At 39.2% G+C, this 24,282-nt stretch overlaps 1 protein-coding gene across 1 annotated transcript in view; it reads right to left on the bottom strand.

The window, feature by feature from the left end:
* The window catches only part of NME7 (NME/NM23 family member 7), a 71,893-nt gene extending 49,978 nt beyond the window's left edge, over nucleotides 1-21,915 (bottom strand). Inside the window, exons 1-7 of the mRNA XM_075714738.1 lie at nucleotides 21,889-21,915; nucleotides 20,438-20,545; nucleotides 16,837-17,003; nucleotides 11,596-11,706; nucleotides 9,091-9,141; nucleotides 7,176-7,383; nucleotides 3,762-3,867 (exon numbers count right to left, since the gene is read on the bottom strand). Of these exons, the coding sequence (XP_075570853.1) occupies nucleotides 3,762-3,867; nucleotides 7,176-7,383; nucleotides 9,091-9,141; nucleotides 11,596-11,706; nucleotides 16,837-17,003; nucleotides 20,438-20,545; nucleotides 21,889-21,915 (778 nt within the window). The remainder of the gene's footprint in view (nucleotides 1-3,761; nucleotides 3,868-7,175; nucleotides 7,384-9,090; nucleotides 9,142-11,595; nucleotides 11,707-16,836; nucleotides 17,004-20,437; nucleotides 20,546-21,888) is intronic.
* Nucleotides 21,916-24,282: the final 2,367 nt, after the last annotated feature.

The raw sequence follows: 24,282 nt of genomic DNA, 5'->3' as shown, positions 1-24,282 counted from the left end.
TGCAGGTGGTCGGGCTGCGCTGCTGCAGCTGCCTAGCAACAGATGTTTCCACATGCCTGTCAGGAGAGGGTCAGCAAGGCCAGAGATAAAACCAACAGTGATTTTCCACTGCTTTGGCACTGGATAGGAACCCTATAAACCCTCTACAGTAATCAAAGTCAGTTTCTAAGAAAGGGCTCTTGTCCGAGAATTAACCAGCATAAACTAGAGATTGGATCCAGCCTTCTGACAGCAAGGTAAGCTCACTGAAAATCCTCCTAGCTTACAGCTGTGGATAAAGCAAACCATCTTCCAGGATGGAAAAATAGAAGATTTTTCCTTCTAAGAATCAGTTATGCAATGGACTCTGGAGGAAAAGGAAACACTGGGAAAAAGGACCAGAAATCAAAATTCAAATAATTAATTCAGTCAAATGTTTCTGCAGCAATAAAGACTAAAGCTCCGTATACGCTCAAATATGTATGTGAAATTTCACGTAATTGTAAATGTGTAATGAGCAGATTATATTCATGGTAATTAGATAATCAAGTTCAAAGCCTTAGCAGCGCATAGGAAATGGCAAAAAAGTCTATTTTTAGATACTCGATACTGAAAATTTGTGCAGCACAAATCAAATTTGCAATGCGTAAGAGGCTCTGCTGCTTTGACCCACATAAATTCCTCTCCATGCCTCTGCCAAACCACCTTTTTCACACCGATGGCCACGCAGGATTTTCTTTCTTCTCCAGATGCTGTGTTTCCATTTACATTCTCCCCACCTGAAACAGCAGGGTCAACAGTCACAGCTATAAGCACTGTTGCTGGGGATAAGTAAGTTGCTTATTTTTATAAGACCACGTAGTTTCCTACATGCAATTTTGACAAAAGGGCAGCTCATTAGTTGCTATAGCACCTACTTCAGGTGCACCTATTGAGATACAGGAGATGCTGCTGGTATAACCAGAATGTCTCAGGTATCACTGAACACAGTTGCTAACAGCCATGGAAAGGGAGACAAGACGAGCAGGGCCTCCCCGCTCTGTCATGGCTTGCTGAGCTCAAATAGGTAAGCCCTTCCTTTCTCAAACTTTCTGCCTACAGATGCACAATCCATGGGGCCAACGTGCTCCACTGCCATGCCTCTGCTCTTTAATCCCTAAAGCCAGGCTTCTCCTTTCTTGTCTGCCTGTTTCAGACAGGCAGCTGGGAGTTCTCCTGAGCAGATTGTTTGGTCCCCCCAAACCCTTTCAGCATGTTATTCCCCAACTCCAAAACAGTCCACACAGGGAAGGAGGAACGGTGGCATTTCTGTAGACAGCCTGCCACTGCCACACAGCATGCTCAAAATTTTAAAAGCTTTAAAATCTGTAGGAGGAAAAGGTTATGTTCCTTCAACTTTAAAACAGGCAGTTTAAACATCAGAGTAATTTCAGAATTAAGATTTCCAAAGCTGTTGCAAAGCTAGTGCACAGCTCTCTACTCTGTTGTGCATGGTTCTTCCAACTGTGACGATGCAAAGTGCTTTATAAGGAGACCAACCGTACCAAAAGAGATACCACTCAGGGATATTTTTGTTATTACTCACAAAATTAGGCTGAAGAAGAATACGAGAAAGACTAAGGAAGACAGAAGAGGACAGGCTAAGAAAGCCAAATCCTCTCCCCTGCAACACTCCTGGCCCATTGGGCTGATGTTGCACACTTCCTGCAGCCCTTGTGAAGAGGGATTCATCTCACCTCCAGCTGCAGACTGGAACCAGTCCAGTTGCAATATGAAGCCACACCAGTGCTCTCAGCCAAAGAGGGAGGCCACCGCTCAGCCACAGTGACTCTTCCCTTCCCTAAGCCCAACTCCCTGTCAGAAGCCAGACTTCTGGAAAGTTTTACAAGACCTCCTCAGTCTCATAATCTCTTTAAGAGATGCAGCACCTGTGGCTTTTGAAACATTCAGAGTAACACTGGAGAAAACAGGCAGGGACAACAGAGCTTGGTAAGGTAAAAGCATAGGCAGCCCCTGAATTCCATCATTCTTGATATTAATTTAAAATTGATAAAATGCTTTTGCTGACTTAGAAAATTCAGTTTTGATTTCTTCATTCTGTTGAGCGTAGTAATCAAAGCTGTATGGACGAAGAACGCTCACACAAGGTACACTTTGTCTTTCAAATTTTAGTTGCTGTTTGGCAGCTGTGGTCTGCCTTTCCAGCCCTCTGTGGTCTGAGAAAAAGGACTATATAGTGGATATTAAGCTCAACTTTAGTCCAGTCTTTCTAGCGCTCACATTGCAAAGCTGGGTGTCCACTTACATCTTCTGTTTATCTGTACCTGTACCTCTTTCTCTCTCACCACCCCCACCTCCTCCAGACACTCACACTCCCAGAGGGGAGTGCAAACAGGCCCAGAATCTGTCCTTTGGCGATTCAGAAAAATTCTGAGAAGTTCAAGAGAAAAGAAAGAAAGTAACAGATAGGGCAGTATGAAATCCACAGAAATGAAGAAGATCAAAAGTAGGAAGGGACAACCTGAGCTTGATGCTCTTTTAGCATCTGAGCCCCCATATGTAACAGAAATATATCTTAAGTATAAGAAAGCACAGCCCAAGCCATCCACTTTGCTATTTTCACAATCAAATTAAGGACCCTAACAATCCTGCCACAGAAAGGTTTGTCCTCTGCAAACATTTAACTAGGTAAGATCATAGTCCCAGCTGCTGCCCGTATTTCTGTAAAAGGAACATCACTCTGTCTTTGCTGCATGGCAGACTTATCAGTAGTAGATACTATGCAGGGCCTCAAAGAGATAACAGGCATATTATCAGCAGTGAGTGTGAGACTCTTTCTTGTGAAAGCCTTTTTTTTTTTTTTCAGCAAGCTCTTCAGACATCCCACTTGAGGTGTGAAAGGCCTGGAAACTGCTACGGCCACTTCTGCTGTTTCCATTTCAGCTAACCGCAGAGAAGTGATTAAAATGTTGCAGTGTGCTCTGCATCTTACTAAGAAAAATCTCAATGCTCTCACATGGCAATATTTATTCTGCACTCAAAAATACCATTGCAGTGCCAGATGCAAAATATTTTACTGCACTCACTGCTCCTACACATGCTCCTGTATCTAAGTACAGGACACAAAAGTGAGATTATTTTTGCATGGTAACAGTTGGGTATTAAACATTTCCAACACTCATACAGTGAGCTCACAGGGCATTCTCCAGCACAGAAAGCATCATGGAGTCCAACAAATGCTTTAGGTCTTTGGCTCACTTTCATAGAGTAAACAACCTTTTCTACTTTCCACCCTCACTGCATTCAGCAGAATAGGATTCAGATCAGCACAAATCTCCCTTTGTGAGTATTTTTAATGTAATGTGTTACTGCATGAGTGGAAGGTCTTGCAATATGGCCAGGTGTCCTGCTTTCACTCTGCTGTGAGGATGCTAACCTCCAGAGCAGATGAGTATGGTAGGTAGACAGGAGCAAGGACATGGTAAACTGTCACAGTAAGAACCATCAAATCTCATGTATATTTTTATCCTTTTTTTCACTTCTCCCTTCTTATTCTGAAATTAAGAAGGATCCGCATGGAAAGCACACGGCCCACTCTTCATGGAACGGAACTGCAGAAATACTAAAGGTGTATGAAAGACAAAGTATCTGCATACTTTTGCACGTACTACAAAATACACCCTGTGCTCTTGCAGTCTCATTCTCCCAAAAAAGGGCACAGGAATGATCATGGATACAATGAAGCACACATTGCTTTCACCTCCACTATCTGTATTGCTTACCTTCATTAACTGCATGAGGCTTAATAATGCAACAAGTACAGTTTGTGAATTTTGCACTGTTGACTGGTCCGCGACCTCCACTGGAGGGAAAGAACAACTCCAGCTCCTGCAAACAATTGTAATTGAATAAATTTTAGATTGATCTAGCTGCACACATCAGCTTTTATCATAAGTAAAAACATCTGAAGTATCCATAGTCACAGAAGATAGATCTTAATTACAGATTTTTTGTGCTACAAATACTTTTTCCCTATAATATTCTCTCAAATATATCTTTCCCTCTCTGGCACCACTGCTACAATCATAAAAACATGATTTGAATATTTCTTGCAATGTCTTCTGTTTCACTTCTGCAATGCAATCCATTTCCATTCAGAGCATTCAAAATGCTGCTGCCACAATCATTTGGTAGAGGTGTTCCCAGTTTTCTGAATTCTCTCTCTCTTTTCTCAGTATCTTTCCCAAATCCACTCCCATGTACACATATTTTATCTTCCCTCTTTTCCCGTCATCTTTTCCACTGTATGAGCAAAAATGCAACTACCATCCATTTCTCAGTGTGTTTTCTTTCCATATACAAAACTGACCTCGATCCCATTTTTTTTTAAATTTTTTTCCTTTTGTCTTAAACAACTAAACTTTGTCTAAAATTGTTAACTCACTCTTCATGCCGTATTGACACTATTTTTTTTTTAATCTTACTGAATTGAAGCTGATGAACTCAATTGCTCTGATTTCTGGGATGAATCAAAAGAACCTCTTTGCCTCTGATCACTTCCTTTCTTCTCACCATCACTATTCAGGTATCATATAGCTTGGGTCTTAGACCATGCTGGGGTGAGCTTGACAGCCAGGTTTCTTTCCTCAGTGATATTTCTTCACTGTTCATTGCCAGCTTCACACTTTTTCCATACCATTTATTCACATATGTTACACAATCTGCCAATTAACATTAGTCAAATGCTCAAAACACAGATTCCATTTCAGACCTATTGGTCAAATTCAGTAAAAGAATTGATAAATTTCTATTTAAGGGAAACAATAATATCCTGGAAATACTACTACTGAATCTATCTCATTTTTTCCTGTATAAGAGTAGCAGTGCTAAAGGCCATCTCCTGGAACTGTCTCATTTAATTTACTATCTCAATTCAGATGGAATAGACTTAGCTATCTCCCAGTCGTTATCTCACAGCACTCTGATGATTCCTGTAATCCTTACTTGAACAATTACATAATTCAACCTAATGGATCTTTCAATAGAAGGGAAAACGGTTTTTGGTTTTCTGCTAGCTAATAATCCACATTTTAAGTGGGCATATCTGAGACAAAGGGTTCATTTCCTACATCCTTCTACTGATAAAATTGCATGCTTCAAAGACCTTGTCCCACTCTGTTAACTAATGTTTACTCTAAAAGAAGCAGCTAGGAAAAGGCAGCAAAGTATTTACAGTATTTAACACTTTGTTTTATCCATTAAAAGTCATAAAAGGAAAGTAACTAAATAACACTGAAGGACTAGGATAATGAAATGCCAAACTATAACCAAATGGAGCCTTAAAAAGAAAATTCTCTTCCTTTGCCTTTATTCCTGATCTAAGGAAATTCCAAAATTTGGCCTGCAGAGAGACACCAGCTTAGAGTATACCAGAGGCATACTTTCACTTGTCATTTAGCCCCCAAAAGAACAATGCAGTCTTCCACTAACTGTTCAGTTTACAATACATTCATTAAATGTGGTTGAGACTTCAGTTTTCCTTCAGAAGGGTCCTTTATCTTATATTTCCTTCTTTTCAGCAAAGCTTCTGCAAGGCACAGCCAACTAGTTTCCATGGCAATTGCTATACAACCATATAACACTGGGCCTACTAAATTAAAATAGGCACAGGAGTATTAAATTCACAGTTTTGTTTCATTTATTGAGGACTGCTATCAGTAACACCACAAAGATGCACACACCTGCAAAAGTTCAGCAAAATAATCCCAGAGTCATAAAAAAGCTGCAGATGAATAGGGCCTTCAAACAGCATTTCAAAAATAATGAAATGCAAAAAGAACAGCAAACTTAAGCCAAAGCACACACTTATGCTTCTAATCAAAATTTTATGCTAATAGATACTCTTTGCTACACTCTCAGTTCAAAAGCTGACACAGTTGTCATGGTAGTAAACAAGAACAAAGAGAAACTTTCACCCTTATATATGAAGACAGCTACCTATTTAACCAGAACCACAAAGACTTTTCTGACTACAATTCTCCTTCATCAGAAAAGATCAATTTCATCCAAATTCTTTATGACTCTGTACCACCTTCATCAAGTCTGCCAGCAGAAAAAGGTTCTTCAGGTCCAGCATATGATTTCGTGTCAAAACCAGAGGCACACAGAAAGGATCCAGCAGCTGAGGCATGGTGCAGATAAGCGAGCTGAGTGCTTGACCAGCAGAAAACTGCCCATGCTTTGCAGTTAGCTTGCTATGCCACACAGCCTAACAGCCAGCCATAAGAGGCTGACCAACTCTGCCCCCATCACCAGGATATAATCTCCATGTATATTTTCTAGTATACAGTACTTGGCAGCTTATTAGGTATTCCGGGGCAGCTCTCTCTCCAACTGTGCTATTGCAGCTGCTCCAATTTAAATAGAGGAAAGACTAAGATCAAGGAAGCAACAACTAGTAGCTTTTCCCTGCTGGCCTAGGGCTAAGATACCACAGTGCAATACCAATCAATCATGAGATAAACTTTATTCTTGCCATCATTTATCAGCATATCTACCACACAACAACACGCACAAATAGTCACCTCAATTCTGTAGAAATGCTGGTAATATCTATCACTCAGTCCCAGGGCTTTTTCTTAGCACTAAGGAAAGACACACTGCAACCAAAGCAAAAGAGAACTGAGCTCCTCAAAGCCAAGCCCACTGTATTACCTCTCAAAACACAAAGCACTAGAAATGGCCTGTTTTCATAATTATTCATTCTGAACAAAAACAGCAGAGGAAAGTAGGCTGCAGGCATAGGACTAGCGAGGACTGTGGAGGAGAACAGATAAGCAAAACACAGGAGGGCACAAAAGGATTTAATTGTTTAATCCCTTTCTTTTTACGACCAACATTGGTAGGCTATAGGTAGATTATGCAGACTATGCAATTAACTGAATGTTTGTGATGTACAGAAGACACTAAAAATGACCAGGCATGCTCTCCTGATCAAAGTGCCCAAAGTTCCCCTTTGTGACAGAGATAAACAAGACTTCTGTTTTCAGACAGCTTATTTTTCCATGCTAAAAAGGATCCATGAAGAATACCTAAACCAGTTCTGAACTCAAGCGGGGAAAAAAATGAGGAATTCCTGACCAAGCTGATACCAGATAAAGTAAAAATAAACCTCAGTCAAACAGTCAGAAACTTACTTGAGCAGCTGAAGCAACTGAATCTGGGCCGTGAGCTGCATTTCTTAGACCATCATGTCCAAAGTTCGCTCTAATGCTGTCTGGTGCATCAGCCTGAGCCACTGCAGAGTTTGTTGGCCCCAGCAATGTTTTCCATTTACAAACTGCATCATCTCCTAAGATTTCCATAGCAACAATGGGACCACTCGTTATAAACTGGAGAAGATCACTGCAAAATGGAAACAGCACATGGTGATCCACGCTACAAATTAAAACCAACAAAAACATATGATCCAGCGGAGATGCTCAGAACTCAACTTGGCAAGGCCTTGAGCAACCTGATCTAACTTTGAAGTTGGCTCTGCTTTGAGGAGGAGGTTGGACTAGGTCATGTGCAGACATTCCCTTCCTATTACAGTTGTAGAAAAAGAACCAGATAATACAAGCTCACTCAAGCTACTGTGCAGTGTGTTATATTTCAAAAGAATTTTTAGAAGATCAGAACTGGCAACAGTGGAAGAGACCCCGCTAACCATTTGTCTGACAGGAACGATTCCTAAGCATGTCTCTTCTGCACAGCAGGATTTCAGGATTCTCACACATGACCTGCATGTGTTCCCCACTGACACAACTTCAGCACTGCTGTCAGGATGGATTTTTCCACTGCCCCATGGATCTCTCCTGTGGATTTTGCCCAGCCAACTGTGAATATTAAATAAATTTTAAAAATTAAATTCTTTAATATGTAAAACATTCTTTTCCAAACAAGCAGAATTGCTGTTTTTCCCTACTATTCACTGGACTTACATTGACTAGTGAACTTGCAAACTAAATCTGAGTTTAAAGATAAGTAATACAATGCTAAATATAAATAAGTCAGAGATTTTACATTTCACTGCCTTGAAGATTCTTGTTCTATTTGATTTGCAATGCTTTATAACTATTTGTTTCTAATTTAGAGAAAAATCCTATTTAGAAGATGTAGCCAATAGGACTGTAAGATGGGAGACAGGCACATGACAGTGGACAAAGGCTGCAGTTCCTCAGATAATTACCATCAGTATAGACAGACATCTGTGAAATAACACCACAGGCAAAATTCTTGCTTATTTATCAACATACTCAAAAAGGCTAACTCAGGGCTTGAGCTTGGACCCACAATAAATCAGCTGCTGTTGCAAGAGAGCAGCTGGCAGATCCTAATACTCAAGCACTTCATGACAGTATTGAAACCAGGTCTTTTGACCAAGTCAGTGCAAACCCAGGTTCCAACATGGCTGAAAAACACAAGGCAGAGCTGCACCCTCTCCCTAAAAGAGGCAGACTGCCAAATCCAGAGGGAGGGAAAGCAAGCTGTTTGTTGGCACTTTCAGGTAAAGCAGAAGCAACACAATCTCTGGGTCATGAGCATCAATCTGGTCAGTTATTGAAAGACTAAGGTTTTTCATGTTAGGCAGAGCAGTTTAGCATCATGGAATTTTGACGTTTTGTCCAAGGGTAACAGTACAGTAAACAAGTGCCCATGCACTATCCTTTCAGTTACTTACAGTTTGGGGTACTTGCTACCAAATCAATTCTCACAGCTAAGTGTTCCCTCCTAATTCTCATTACCTGCAAGCTCCACCCTGATCCTGAAGATGCTCCTTCCCTTGGCTTTGAAGTTTCACCTTGCTAGGGGCATTTTCACTTCTGAGAAACCAAAGACATTCCCCTGATATCATCAGGTTGTAAAGAGTGTGAGTTGAAACCCTGAAATAGCTGAAAAGGATCTGTCCCTGCAGGAAGATGAACAGGGTGCATACTTTGCAAAGGACTCCACTCAACTAAGACAAGTTCTGATTTTCCCATGGTCCTGCAGTACCAAATATGGTAAAATGAATCCTGTGCATTCAGTAAATAAGCTCAATACATGTTAAGCTGAAGTTGATATACCTACTTATAAAAAGGTTTTGATTGATGGTCTACGTAGAAATCAGCTGCTTCTTTTCTGGAAGAGTAAAAAGACATAGATATAGATGTATAGATACAGATATATATACATACACACTTATATATATATATAAACCCCTCTGAAAACCACAAACTATCTTCTGATTTTTTCTGGTCTCCGTGATTTTGCTCACTTTGAGCGGCTCTCTCTACTGAAGGAAATTACCTGCATGATTTTCAAATAACAGATTCCAAGTATGAACAAAGGCAAGGTACTGTCATCTGCAATGGAACTTTTCACGTGTCTCTCCCATTTGCAGTCCAGACTGAAGCCCAATATTGCCAGAGGAAAGAAATAACCTCAAGAAGAACCTAAGAAGAATTTAATTTTCCTAACCTTGACAAATATTTGAAGAGTCACAGCTTTCTCCAGCTTTCTTATCAAAATGACCACCTGCTCATTGGAACTGAATAATTCCTGGTTTGTTGCTTTCAGTTCAGTGTAAATATGAGCCATTTGAAATTCAAAAGATTTTTATTGACCATACAGCTAATATACTTTCCTTCCATTTCATAACTAAGGCAGTAACATGATTTAAAAATGATGCTAGTCACAGGAACTCTTGCAATCTCAAGCTTCAAACCTACACTCTGCAAATAGCCTGAAGTTTTTGCTTACAATTCACTATCTCACCAGAAAATCCTCTTCTGAAACTAATTCACCAAATAATTTTTGCAAAGCAAATATGAAAAAGGTATGCAAACAGATTTAAGTATTATCATTTCTGAACACAAAGAAATATTTGAGGGATATATTTCTCAAACAAATTGAGCTCTACTACTCAGTTAAAAATTCTTATTGCAATAAATGTAAAACTGCAGTTGTGCTGTATAACTTAGCTCCTTTTTCATTTCATCTCTCTCATTAGTTCTCTGCTTTTAAAGAAAGGAAAACAGTGTTCATCTGGGAATAATAGACTGAACTGACATGATTAAATGAAGAGACTAGAGAGCTGACCTATAAAAGCAGGTGCTTGCCCTCACTTTCATATCTTGGCTACAATTTTACAGAAGGCATGAATCTACTTAACAGTGATTGCCAGACAAATGTCAGTAATAATCCCTTTAAAGAAAGCAGTAGATGATGATGCTGGTTTGAACAAGCATGCCTGCAGAGATCTAAGGGTAAAAGAATTTGGCAAAGCCATAGTTCTATCAGTTTAAAATGGCACAGTCCCAAGAAACAGAGTATATAATATGCAGAGAAACCACAAATACTCAAAACATTATTTTAAATATATCCAGTATCACAGCCCAATCTTGTGCTTATTAATAATTATTTTCAATTATACAAGACAAGCAGAAATTTTTTTATAGCAATAGGCAATAAAAGTTCAAGTCTCAAAGTTTCTTCCCTTCAGTGTGAGTCGACTCTGAAGCACGTGACTTGGCCTCAACAGTTCTTCAAGCTCTCAGACAGACACTGAAATAAAGAACCACCCAACACAACACTTCACGATCAAATCTCTCAGACTGCAGGAAACCAAGCCAAAAAAAAGCTGGCTTGAAAGACATTGTGAATTGTAAATCAGCATTAGAAACCTGATTGAACTCATGAACTGGAGTTGTTTGAGGGAGGATCTGGGACCAGTATCATCAAACATTGCAGCAGGTGAATGCAAAGACAAGAGGAGGAAGTCACATAGTTGTTCTATCAGTATTTCAGAAAGCCAACAAGGTTCTGAGGTAGGGGAAAATTGTTCCTGACCTCACACAGAAACTGTAAGAACACATGAAAATGGTATTATGTAAGACAGATAGCTTTTCTTTTCAAAGACACGTTGTATACGAACAGGTTTGGCAAAGCTGCAATGGAGAAATAGTGCAATAACTTTGAGAAGTCTTCTAGGGTTTTCCTTCCTCTGCAGCACGTCGTCTTTAAAATCTTGTGGCTCAATGAGATAAGTGGAGAATGGTGAAGGTTGCGGGGCATTAGGAAGAGGCATGAGTAAAATCTGTCCAACCCTGCAACATCAGAAGACAACTTGCTTTGCCTGGGACTTCCAGTCAGTAAAAAGCAAGCAAGTCTGGGTTCTGAGAGCACAAATTAAGACAACAGATTTACTGAGAGTGAACAGACAGACTACTTTAAAGACAATGCTGTTATAATCAGCAATATGGTTCATATCAGGAAGCCATAAAGGTGAGGACATATAGACACGTCAGTAGTAAACAGTGCTGAATTGCTAAAGCTATGGTAGTCACCTTGGATTCATTCAGAGACATTACATATTTGATCACCCATACTCGTTTGCACAGAACTTTTTAATACTTAGTGTAATTCTCTACATGCTTTCAGAAACCTACATGATGATGAAACTGATGCGTCCTCCTTCTATTACTCATTGGAATGGATTTGATGTGTGGAACAACACAGGATAGCTTCAGAGAACGTTCTTAACTGCAAAAATAATATTTAGATACAATAGAGCTAACCTTAAAAGTTCCTTACCTTGAAAGCACCATCATTTTGGCCTTAGTTATTGTAAATCCTGCATTAATAATGATATCAATTAATTCTCCGATCTTGGGCATTGCATCAGGTTTAATTAAAGCCAGCGTTCTGGGGAGGGAACAAAAAAAAAAAGTAGAGAGATACAGCCAACACTACTTTCCATAGAGCATTTGGTGTGCATGTTGAGTTTATATTCAGACAAAAAAACATCACATCAAAGAGAGAAATTCTGCCACAGTCAAACATCCTAGTCCCAGTGTCTCATCAATTTCCACGCTGTTCTTGAATACATGCGCAAGGCATTATTCTGATAAGAACAAGCTTTGCACATTACAATTTCCTTGGCTTTCTAACCCAAGTCAGCCCACGGTGTTCCACCAGCAGACATTATTTACTGGCTTCTCCCTTCACTCTCAGAGCAAACAATTTGACCACTTCTTCTTTAGCTAGTGTATATCTCTACAGCTACTCACTCATGGCTCTGGGTTAGAACACAACGGATTTGTTAATGTCTCCCTACACTTGATCAGCTCCCTTTTTTCCTAATGTTAATCATTATATACATAAAGCAAACCTGTTAAGTTCCCTATTTAAAAATACTACTTAAACATGTGCCTCTTCCATAAAACTCAAAGTGAAATGATTGTTTTATTATTACTTTTAAAATATTTGCAGGCCTCAGTGAGAAGAAGGTCCTATTGTGCTTGGTACAGTACAAACACTTCATGGTATACAATTCGCATGCCGAATAGCTGACACTGTTAATAGACACAACAAAAGGTTGGCAGAGGAGGTATTACATCTCTTATACTGACTGACAGCTATATTCTAAGGGAGACCAATCCAAAAATCTCTACACTCTCCCCCACATCTTTGTTTCCAAGTACATCCTGTCTTCTCGGTAATTGTCTTTTTATACTGTACATCCCCAAGGCCAGGACTGTTTTATTAGTGCGCTTTACATAGTGCCAAGGACACCATCAGCACTAAACATATTATTAATCAAAAAAAACAAGCACAAAAAGAAGGTCTGTAAAATGACATTTTCTATTTGCATTCATCTTGTGGTGAGTCAGCTTCAGATGTGCTCAGCTTACAAATCAACAGATTTATTCAACCCTGTATCTCAGAAACTCCATGTCTCTAACAATCCTAAAGAGCTCTTTCCATCTTTTACACTGTTTCCAATAATGAAGGCTACCCAAGATAGAATTTTTTTATTGCAGTACTTCCCTAAATGAAAGGCAAATAATTGCAAATTTCTCATTTTATATACCAGCATAGCATGGAAAGCAGCCTTTAGGTTAGCAGCAATATATTCTAGCCAGAGCAAATACACTGAAGTTACAGGCGATGGATGAACTTCCACTACATTTACTTTGAAGCTTAAGTGACCCTAGATTGACAGATACTTTGGGAACAGACAGACTATCTATTTCACACCAGATCTAAAGGAAGGGAGGTGTTAGGACCAGGAAATGGGAAGAGGAAGATTTGAATGTATGTGACATTTCATCCGAAACTAAGGGAGAGACATAGATGACCTTCAGAGCTCAGAAACAAACATTTCCTCAAGCATCAGGAAGTTCACGTACACGGACCAGTTTAGGCCCAGATCTGTTGGGAAATATGACGCAAAGGCTGATGGACTAAGGGTGTAGCCAGAAACTGCATGAGAGTAGTCAGCCAAGCCTATGCTTCAGTCCACTGCAGTGCAACTAAAGTTGTTTTAGTCCTATCTTCAGACCAGGAAAGGCTGACCTCTGGCCAACAATCAACGCAGTTTGCCAGCATACTCCATGCAGCCTACGGCCCACAGCCTGTTCCCCTCTTCCCCAAGGATTTCACAGCTCCACCTCATTTTGTGATATTATTTATCATTTGACAGGGTGTGCCACATGCATCAAGGCACATGAGGGGGAGCAGCTGCATGCTTGACTGATGACACGTACCCACCCAGTCACATAATGCATAACCTGCATCCTGGCATAAGAGGTTTTCAACCCTGTCGTTTACCACGAACAGTAAGGATCAAAGCACTGGAACGAGATCTCCAGTGCCGTTTGCATTTCCTTGAGGAATACTTTTTTGAATCTATGTTATTACACAGGCTATTTGAGACAGACTGCTAATGCTAGAAATAAATTGTACCTTACTTTTCAAATTTCAAGCTTTCTAGTAAAACAGTAATTCCTACCAATATCTAATGAAATATTGCATTATGAAGCAATTTACCTAGAAGACATTAATACAAACTGCAATGAGCAACTACAACATCTTTTCGCTAACACTGATATATAAACTTTAACATTTCAGTGTGAGCTTCTCAGAGGTATGCAGGGTAAGAAAAGCGTAATTCAGGATGCTGAAGACTGTTTCTGAGATTGGATTTTGATTCATGTACCCTATTTTTAGTTCTAATTAGGAATATGTTTCTTGTGGTTTGACATGATGCAGTCTGCCAAGTACAGTTTGAAACAGTTTTATATCTAGGAACAAAGGAGAAAGAATGAAAATTAAGTTCATTTGCTTACATTTTCAGAGGGACTTTATGGTGCACAAAGCATGCTGTGGCTATGCATTTGAGATCTACTTATTTCTAATAATAAGACTGTTGCATGTACAGTAGCTTATGTCTTATAGGGGAAGAAACACTGATTATGTCAATGACTAGAAGCATAAGAATAACATATCCCAATCAAAAAAGAATTCAAATATTTCTGGTTGAGACACATGCTTTCTAACACCATTTTCAAAACCAGCAATACTGACTGACTCTAAGTACAGTGTTCTTAGACAGGACACACTAGTCAGACAAATGTTTACTTCAGGTTACAACCACCCAGGATCACAAGTGAAAGACTACAGAAACAAAATTCCCTGTCCCACGCCAGTGATTCCTTATGAGGTACACTGTAAGCAAGCACTTGCTTACTTATCCATCTTAGTCACTGTTTGTGGCGGTTTCCTGGGAGGGGAGCAGGGAAGAACACTCAAATATGGCTGTATTTAAACATTGACCCAAGACTTAAGAAAAGTAGGTGTAGAGATTGAAACTCCATAGAGCTGTCTTAATAATTTTAGCCTAATTCTAGAAAGGGCCTGTGCAAATCTAGCCTCCTTTTACATATCTATTTTGTACTTCATGTACCTAGAGTCACATTCACATGCTCTACAGACAAAACCAAAGGTCCCTAATTCAAAACATTCAAGGTTTTTTATATACATTCCTCACTATCCCTCAAAGGCTTTTTCTGAGCCTGTCTGCATACTTAGTCAGTGACCAAAGAACGTATTTCCAAAGTCAAACTAAACCGTTGATAGTCCTGTACAGCACAAAGGCAACAAAAAGACAGGGAAATATTCTACCTCATACAACATCCTTAAAATTATTAATAGAATTCCAACTACATATTATTTTAGGAATTATCACCTATTACAGACATCTTACTATATCTATTTAACTAGTAACTGCTGTAAGACCTGCTGGGAACAGGCCAAAAAGACAAATACCTCATATGCAACTGTTTTGCCCAAGAACTCTTTTAATATGACCTTGTTTTTTACCCAGTGAAAGCTTCTGTGAAGAAACTGGATTTTGAGATCCCTTGCCTGTTTAAGACACCTTTCACTATGTTCCTTTGGGCTATTCTGAATATGTAACACCACTTGCATATCTATGTTATCTTTCAGCTGACATTCCTAAAATGTTTTCCAAACAGCTGACATGTCATAAATTCCCTTCCTTCCTTTTGTAGGGCAGTACAAAAATTCACTCCCTCCCACAACCACTTCATTGACACAACTATAGTGTTACTGTATAGACGGCAACATCCTTTACAAGAAGAAAATGTCATTTTATGACAAGCTGCCTTTTCTTGGTATAACTACATCAGCACCAGGGCTTATGCTAGTTTAGGTAGAGCAGGAAATATACAACTATAAAGTTACATTGATATAAAAACCATAAACAAGATAGATGTAATCTACCCAAGGCTCCACTGAGGAACAGAGAGAGTAGCCACATATACAGAAGCCGTCCTCTGGTGTTCTCCACCTCCTTTGCTACTCTTCCACCATGCCCAACCCCAGCTTGGAGAAAAACTACCAGAACTCCTTCTGGAAAGATACTATGCAGTCATTTCCATGGCAATATTTTTATGAGGTGAAGACAAAGATGTGTGTTAAAACTTGCAACTCTTCCTGTATGTCTGGTTATGTACAAGTCTCCAAAAAGAGTTCAAAATAAGCCCAGTTAGTGGGAGAGAGCAAGAAAGTATGCAAATAGGGCTCACTGTAACATCATACCTAAGAAAATATCCTGTGTTCTTTTCAAAAAAAGCTGAAGCAAATTATCAAAATTTATTAGTTTGCAAATTCAGAGATTACCTGCACTGCAGTCAAACCAAATTTAAATTCCTTGTAAATTAATCTTAATGTCATTTTATTAAGTCTCTCCTGGTATTTTTGTTCTTGGATGGGCTCTTAAAGTCTTTTCCAAAGCAAGCCTTTCAACCAAAAAGAGATGATGAGTCTGATCTTTATCCCTTATAAACAAAATTTATCTTAACAAATAAGCCTATAGGTTTTATTGACATTCTCACTCTATACTTCCTGTCTTCACACACACAGAGTTTGGGAGATGCTGAAAAAATTCTCAGAAAAAAGTCCTCCGTAGTGGGGAAAACAATGGAGAATGGGAATGGGCCTCTCTCACTCCTGTTCCTACTGTTTTCAGTTACTCCTATTAACACAGAGTATATCTGATTGGTAAGGCATTAGGCTTCTGCACAGATCCCAGAGAGACAGGTGCTATTTTTGCAAGATCCAGGCCTTTCGAGCCCAGCACACATCAGGGTTACCATATCAATTCTGCCCCAAGAGAATCCACAAATCACAAGAATCCTACTGCTGCCCGCCCTGGGGGAGTAACAAAGCTGAACAGGACCCCCTGTTTTCCTCCTCCCCCTCTTCTCTCCCAAGGGACCTAGAGGAGGCAGCAGTTGACACCATGGAGAAGCTGGCCTTGAAGATTTATCAGGCAGTCATGCATTTGCCCACAAGCAGGGGCCACTTTGCTTCTCTCCAGCTATCAGTATGCCAGATCACTTCAACCTGCACACAAACTTGGACCTTCTCCTCCTCTCCCACAGTACAGAAAACTTTCATTTCCAGCAAAGAACAGATACTTTGAAACCCCAACCACAGAGGAAATTTCAAAAAAAAGTGGTTTCTTACCTCTCTTTGCGGCTCCCCAGCTTGCGTGCTGTATATTGATCCCCATAGTCCACTAAGGATAGGTGACGGGAGAAAACAGTAATTTTGTTGCCCACAAATAAATCCTCAAGGTGTAAGCTCTCATACTTGGTGCGCTTCAGAAAGGTGCGACGGTTCTTCACATCATACTACAGACAAAACAAGATCAAAATCTATCATAGCAAGAGATTTAAGCTGTGGGCAAACTAAACATAATTTTTACCTTCAGAAATTTCCATAGTACTGTGGGATTGAACCTGATCACCAAATTGATTTAATTCCTAACCCTTTGAACTTACAGGTGTGCCGGGAAAGCTTAGAAGACTACACCACAATTATAAATTTATTCCATTTAAATTCTGTTTTTTATTTTATCATTTGCTTGTGCTAATTCAAGCTGTGATAACTGGTTCAGGTGCCTAGTGGATACCTCTGCCCAGTCTCACTAGCAGATCTATGTTGTTTCACAGACCAATGGTTCACACCAGGAATGATCAAGATACACACTGTGGCAGGTCTCCTCTTCAGGGCATCATTCCAGTGATACTATGCTTTATTTGACTGCTTAAGACTCAGAATTAGGGATGGATGGATGACTGCAACACTAGATTGAGACATTCTCACTGCCCTGAGCTGCAAGCTCAAAAGCCTGTCAAGACAATTCAGCTATATATCATCATTCCAAGCAAGAAGCAAGATGGTATTGTGTAGTTTTCTGGGTGGGCTGGCAAAGCACAAAAGACAACCTGCTGAACAGTTTCTTCACTGCATGTAGATATTACAGATGCCTTCAGTTTCCTGGGGAAATGGAATCCTACGAAAGGAAGAATTTTGTCCTCCTCAGGCCAAACTTTCCCTTCTCTGTCTTGAATTATACATACTGTCCTCCATTGCAATGGTATATAGACTAGAATGGCATTAAAAGAAAGAACATCATTCCCATAAATTTTGGAGGAAAAAAATTAAGAGCAAAATTACATATTCCTCCATGTTCTGAAATGTGTGAACACATTTCTCACCTGTTAGAAGGCTAGAAGAATTGCAAGTTTTCCCAGAATAGCCAAAACTTTGCAGATCAGAGAATATAAATTATTTTGGTACTCCTTCTGCTGAGGCAGGATTATAAGGAAGAATCCTTTCCTGCTGAATTATCTTTAGCCCCTCATACATGCTCCTACTAAGTGTCCACTATTCAAGTGTGGTAGGGAAAGAAATGACAACATGCTGAAAAAAGTCACTTGAATTCAGCTACTTGTTTTTTCCTGGACTTTGCCAGGAAGCCTATTAACTGTCTTGACCATATTCAAATTCTTCAATATCTTGACTAACAATCTGAACATTTCCTTGGTTATTTCACTAACAGTTGCTAGAAAGGCACCCTGAGCTGCTTCTCTCTTCTCAAGCAGAAGGTAAAGGTGGGGGGAACGCATCGACCTGTGTTAAAGAATTCTTCTTTAGAGTGGAATTTTGGATCTGCTTAAAATAACTTTTTATAAAACGAATGATAAGCCACAGCAGAAGAAATGTAAGACTGTTTGGACTGTTCCCCTCCTGCCCATGTACATGTAGAAGTACATTACCCAAAACAAAATAGTTCTCTGCTAAGAATCTGTCCTTTTTAAAGATTTCTTCTCTCTTTTTAGGAAATCTCCTGTAGAAAGACAAGTTGTTCAGACTTTAAGAATTCCCCATGAGAATTATTAAATACAGAAAATTCAGAGAATGGGGCATCTCTTTGTCAAGTTTGATCGTAAGAGCTGTCCTTGCTGTCCTTGGACAAAAACCTATGCTGTCTTCTTCCAGCTGTAAAGCAAGCTGGAAACATATCTCATTATTCCCACTGTCATTTTTCTTCACAGGAACCAAGACATGAAGGACTGAGAAAGAAAAGGCAAGCTGAGGACTTCACATAACACAAGCCTTCAACAGCTCTGCTCCACCCTCAGCTGAGGTGTGTGATAAAGAAGAGCTATTGTCAGGGAGGTGGGAAAGGGGATGAAACATCTTTCTCCATAAGCCAGGAGAAGCTGGCATATATCCATTACCTCCCTTCTCCTCAAATATGTTAGAGGTAAGAGAGGGCTGTCATCTCCTCAGGAAGATAAAAAAAGATGCAGACGAATTAAGCAGTAATAAAGAAAGAATCACCAAATTCTGCAGAAATTTAAAAACAAAAAAAAAATCCAGAAGAGAATTGTAAATTTAATCTCGGTCCACAAATTCACCCGCAAAAGTGATTTTGAGATATTCTTTCTACAGAGGTGTTATATGCATTTTTGCTTTTTTAACTCCTGTCCTGATCACACACAGTCTATATACACTCATGACTGTGTACACACTATACTATCTTAACCTAAGAGCACACTAGCAAAATGCAAAAGTCTACCAAGCCATAGGTATTTGATGCTGAATGCATCAAGAAGCTCAAAACCACCTTGAAAGCTCTTGGGTTTGAGACATCTAGGTGAAATGAACAACAATTTTGCTTGCCTACACATGGTTGTGTAGGACGATTAGTACGGCTCCCGACTGATTAGCTAAACTGTCTCTGGGAAATAAAAAATAAAAATCCTCATCATTTGACAACTATGCACACACAGACATCATACAAAGAACTAACTTAAAAGGGACAACATCACAATAGAGTTTGTTTAAAGAGACTATCAGTAAAAAGTGCAAAATGCATCTCCTCACACAGACAGGTACCATGGTTTCAGTGAGCAGTAGTTTGGGTAAGAAAAGGCAGATTCTACTAGCTTTCTTATTTCTGTATATGATACTTATAGCAGGAAAACTAAATTTGATAATGAAATTACTAAGTGTGAATATCCAAATCTAGGCTATTCTCAGACCCTTAGGTCTTCATTAAAAAAACAGAAGAGACTAGTCCAAACCATTCACTGATTCCTAAAAGGAAACACAAAGCATTGGTTGGTTTATTAGGATTATCTTTACAGTACATAATACATTTTTATATATATGCCCACTACTGCAAAATGCTCGTTTTAACCTGCTATCAATAAACAATGGGGATTAGTTGTATGAACCACAAGTCAGAAAGATCTGTGCAAGCAGCACTGATGGAAAAATTTAGATCCCACTGTCTGAAACATCCTTCCTTTCATTAAAGCCAAATTAAAAGCACTTTACCATTTCCTCTACTTTGATAACACTCTTTTACATTTCACTCTTCGGAGACTTTTGGAATCCCTGCTGAAGCTTATTCCTCTGTTTGGAATCAGCTTCAATTTATGTTTCTCAAGCAGTAGGTCAGTGTTGTTGAGTTTCAATTCTGAAACCCAAGTAGAGAGTGAATGAAAACAGATTTGTGAAAATGAATCTCTCCATGTCAAAGCAAGCTTTAAAAAAAAAAAAAATCATAAATGTGGAAGCTCTTCCACATACTTCACTGTGAACTTGTATTTTTGCTTTTCTTTTAGTTTTAGAAACAGAGCAAGATACTTCTTAAATTACATTTTCCTTACCTAGAAAATTAATAGGCATAGGCAGTGGCTTGCCATTTTACAAATTGTGTAACTGGATATTACACTTACAACAACAGATTTTTTTCTTTTATTCTTACCATTTCCACTGATCCATCTTTTGGATAATACAGAAGTTCATAACGCCGAAAGAGTGAAGCATTTGGATCATACCATTCAGCAGTGAAAGCAAATCTGTCATCTTGACTCTGGAAAAAGAAAAGGGGGGGAAAGGGTTATTACAGAAAGCATACGTTTTATATGTAAAAACACACAAATAAAATACTTCCTTGCATTTATTATCAGAAAAGTAAAAAAAAAAAATCACTAGTAAATGCACTTGCACACTCTGCATATCATCGTCTGCTTACCACAGCTGGTGACATCTTTTCACTTGTTAGCTATCATCTTTTAAATATGATGGAAACAGCATGGCAGTTTTCCAGACAATCTCAAAACATTCTGATTTCAACCACTCATGACACATGGACTGTTGCAGAAGTTGTTGTTAGACTTCTTAACTTTGTGAAAGTATTTGACTTAATTTCATTTGTTAAAAAGAACGTGTTTGCTCACAACTAAATCATAGAATTTTAACTCATTGTCTACACATCGTACAAGAAAACACTTTCCTCTTTCCGAGCAGTCATAGCTGAACTCGTGTTAATGATGAGATAAACATATTCATGTTAAGGACATTAGTTTGATTCACTACTTAACTTCCTGAAACTTACTTATAGCATAAATAGCCCGATCTCATTTACAACTCATTTTCTCCCCCTAAGGAGTGTGATGAGAGCTAGACTGCAATAATTCTAAAACTGTAGCTACATGAATAGCTTCTCTTTACTCCTCATCCTTCAGAGGATAAGCTCCTACAGAAAAGCAAGCACAAAGGTGATGCAATGCATGTGGACATGCAGTTCAAATGCATCTTAGTGGTATATGTTTGTTAGCTATTGATAGTGCAGTATCAGTTATTTGATAGCTGTTAGATGGAGCTCTAAACTTTTATTTTCCACACTTCCTCTAAATCTGGTTGCTACTCCTGAGGGTAAGCATGGTCTTGTCACAGGCTTCCAATCTTTAGATGTATCTGTACTCTTCTTATACAACTTAAACATTTAGGTACCACTGGGAGTTCAAGTTGAAGCCATGTGGGCCTTTTTAGTCTTTCTGATTTTAGAAAACAGCAGCATTTCAGTTGTTTCAAAGACTGCTCAGTGAGCAACAGGACAGAAAGTGTTCCCATGGGCTTCCATGACTATTCTGGAACATCAGCAGGAAAAGAATCATAATCATCTTCCTAGTGAGTGCAAGCCTATATAGACATTTAAAAAAAAAACCTACACCAAACTAAACCCCCAAAAAATCCCCAAAACAGCAACAGTGATCTTGCTTTTGTTGTCAGTTCATTTTTTCTTTCAGTGTCTTCAGCTTAAAACTGACTTAGGACTAAGTGCTTTTGCAGGCTGAAGTCCTAACACAAGCAGCATCAGGAAAGAATGAGATAATGAAGAACAATTTTATAATTTTACGATGTGATGAATACTTGTATCTGTTCAGTTAGAAGCATCATGGCAAGTACCCCACCCTCCTGTCAGCCCTGACGGTACCCCTACACTGCAAAACGAAGATCATAGAATCATAGAATGCTTTGTGTTGGAAGGGACCTTTAGAGGTCATCTAGCCCAACCCCCCTGCAGTGAGCAGGGACAGCTTTAACTACATCGGGTTGCTCAGAGCCCCATGCAACATGACCTTGTATGTTGCCAGGGATGGGGCCTCTACCACCTCTCTGGGCAACCTGTTCCAGTGCTTCACCACCCTCATTGTAAAAAACTTCTTTCTAATGTCTAGTCATAATGATTGTATCACAAGACTTACGCAATGGGGCCAGCATAGTGCTCTGTGAAGGATGCAAAGCTTTCATTTCTAACTGTAGAAGTCTGTACAGCACTGAAAGCCTTATTTACGTGAGTCACTAACTTCTGTGTTATCTCTGCCTACACACTGCAGCCTTTGACAATACTTAAAGTCATGTTTTAGGTGCAGCATCCAGTACAAAAACTCCCTAGGGACTTAGCCTGGTTTCTGGCCCTTACTTAAGCTAGACATGCTTGTGTCTTCATTGCTACTGCCATCATTCTGGAGATATGTAAGCCAGAACAGACTCTTTCTTATGTCAAAACTCACACCTTAATTTTTCTGTATAGGCACATCGTTGATAATAAGCAATAATAAGGGTTAGCAGACAATAATAAATGACTGATTGCAACCTTGATCTTAAATACACTCACACTGCTGCAAGGCAAGACAAAACACTTGATCAATTAATTTGACCATCATCTTGCCAAGGATGGATGTTACAGAGAAGCAGTTCTCTACCAAAGAGGTTGTCTAAAAACAGTCCTGTTTCTAGAGTACTACCTCCAGAAGTTGACTAATGATGTATGAAATAAAAAAGATGCACCATCCTTAATCAATGTCTCCTCATAACATGAAGACATATATAATTGCATTATTTCATGCTACAGCATCACTTTCAAACATATTTTCCAGGTAGCAGTTGCCAGAGAAGCTACTAATTTTCATTTAAGCAAAACTTCCAAAATTTCCAAATACTTTCTTGTCTTGGGGAAGTAAGGTATTTACGTGAACAAGCAAAGAAAACACTATTGGATTTTTCACTTAGTCACCAGTATCTGTCATCAGCATCTTCATGTTTACAGTAGGAAACTACATTGTGTGTCTTGTCTGGTGAGGAACTGGTATGCTTTTTTTTCTTTTAACACAACCTTGGTTTTAAGATCCTTTTGAAATTCATTTTGTAAGACCTTACTCAATGGCTGAGCTATTTGTATTTGTTATTCAGCAAGCTCTGCTGTCCACTGTTTCTTATTCAGCTGAATGGCAGAAATAACCCTTCTGTATTATCTTCTTTTAGGATTGTAAGCAAAGGTAAGGTAATAAATGCTACTTAGACTTGAAAAACACCACAGAGCTAACCACCAAATGCCCAGTAATATTATCAGTAAGCAGGAAAATTTGAATCAATTATTATTTTGTATCTGGTGTTGTGGTTTAGCCCCAGCCAGCAACTAAGCACCATGCAGCCACTCGCTCACTCCCCCTGCCCCGGTGGGATGGGGGAGAGAATCGGAGGACTAAGAGTGAGAAACACTCCTGGGTTGAGATAAGAACAGTTTAATAATTGAAATAAAGTAAAATAGTAATGATAATAATAACAATACAATAATGATAATAACAATAATGATAATAATAATAATCAAAGCAAGTGATGCACAATGCAATTGCTCACCACCCGCCGACCGATACCCAGACAGTTTCCCGAGCAGCAATCACTGCTCCCCGGCCAACCCCCCCCCCCCAGTTTATATACTGAGCATGACATCATATGGTATGGAATAGCCCTTTGGCCAGTTTGGATCAACTATTCTGGCTGTGCCCCCTCCCAGTTTCTTGTGCACCTGGCAGAGCATGGGAAGCTGAAAAGTCCTTGACTAGCATGAGCACTACTTAGCAACAACTAAAACATCAGTGTGTTATCAACGTTTTTCTCATACTAAATCCAACAACACAGCACTGTGCCTGCTACTAGGAAGAAAATTAACTCTATTCCAGCTGAAACCAGGACACTGGAAAATATGGAGAGCTAACAGTTTTCTAAAACAGCCAAAAGTCTGTAAATCTTCTCCTGGGCCATAATTAGAATTTCCTCTGTTTTATGGACATAAAATTATCACAATAAATATTTCTAAATGCAGAGAACAGTATCAGGAGAAAACTTAAGAGTTAATGGGAAACACTGTAAGAATAATTGAAAACTGATTATGTTTGTGAACAGGTACATTGTTTCAGAGGCACACACTGCAAAGTGAAGAAATTCAATACTAAAAGCAAACTGAAGACCCTGGCAAACAAG

This window comes from Pelecanus crispus, chromosome 1, assembly GCF_030463565.1.
Source record: "Pelecanus crispus isolate bPelCri1 chromosome 1, bPelCri1.pri, whole genome shotgun sequence".
NCBI classification, from domain to species: Eukaryota; Metazoa; Chordata; class Aves; order Pelecaniformes; family Pelecanidae; genus Pelecanus; species Pelecanus crispus.
Note: the sequence above shows the minus strand (reverse complement) of the source record. Positions and strands in the feature narration are given on the sequence as shown.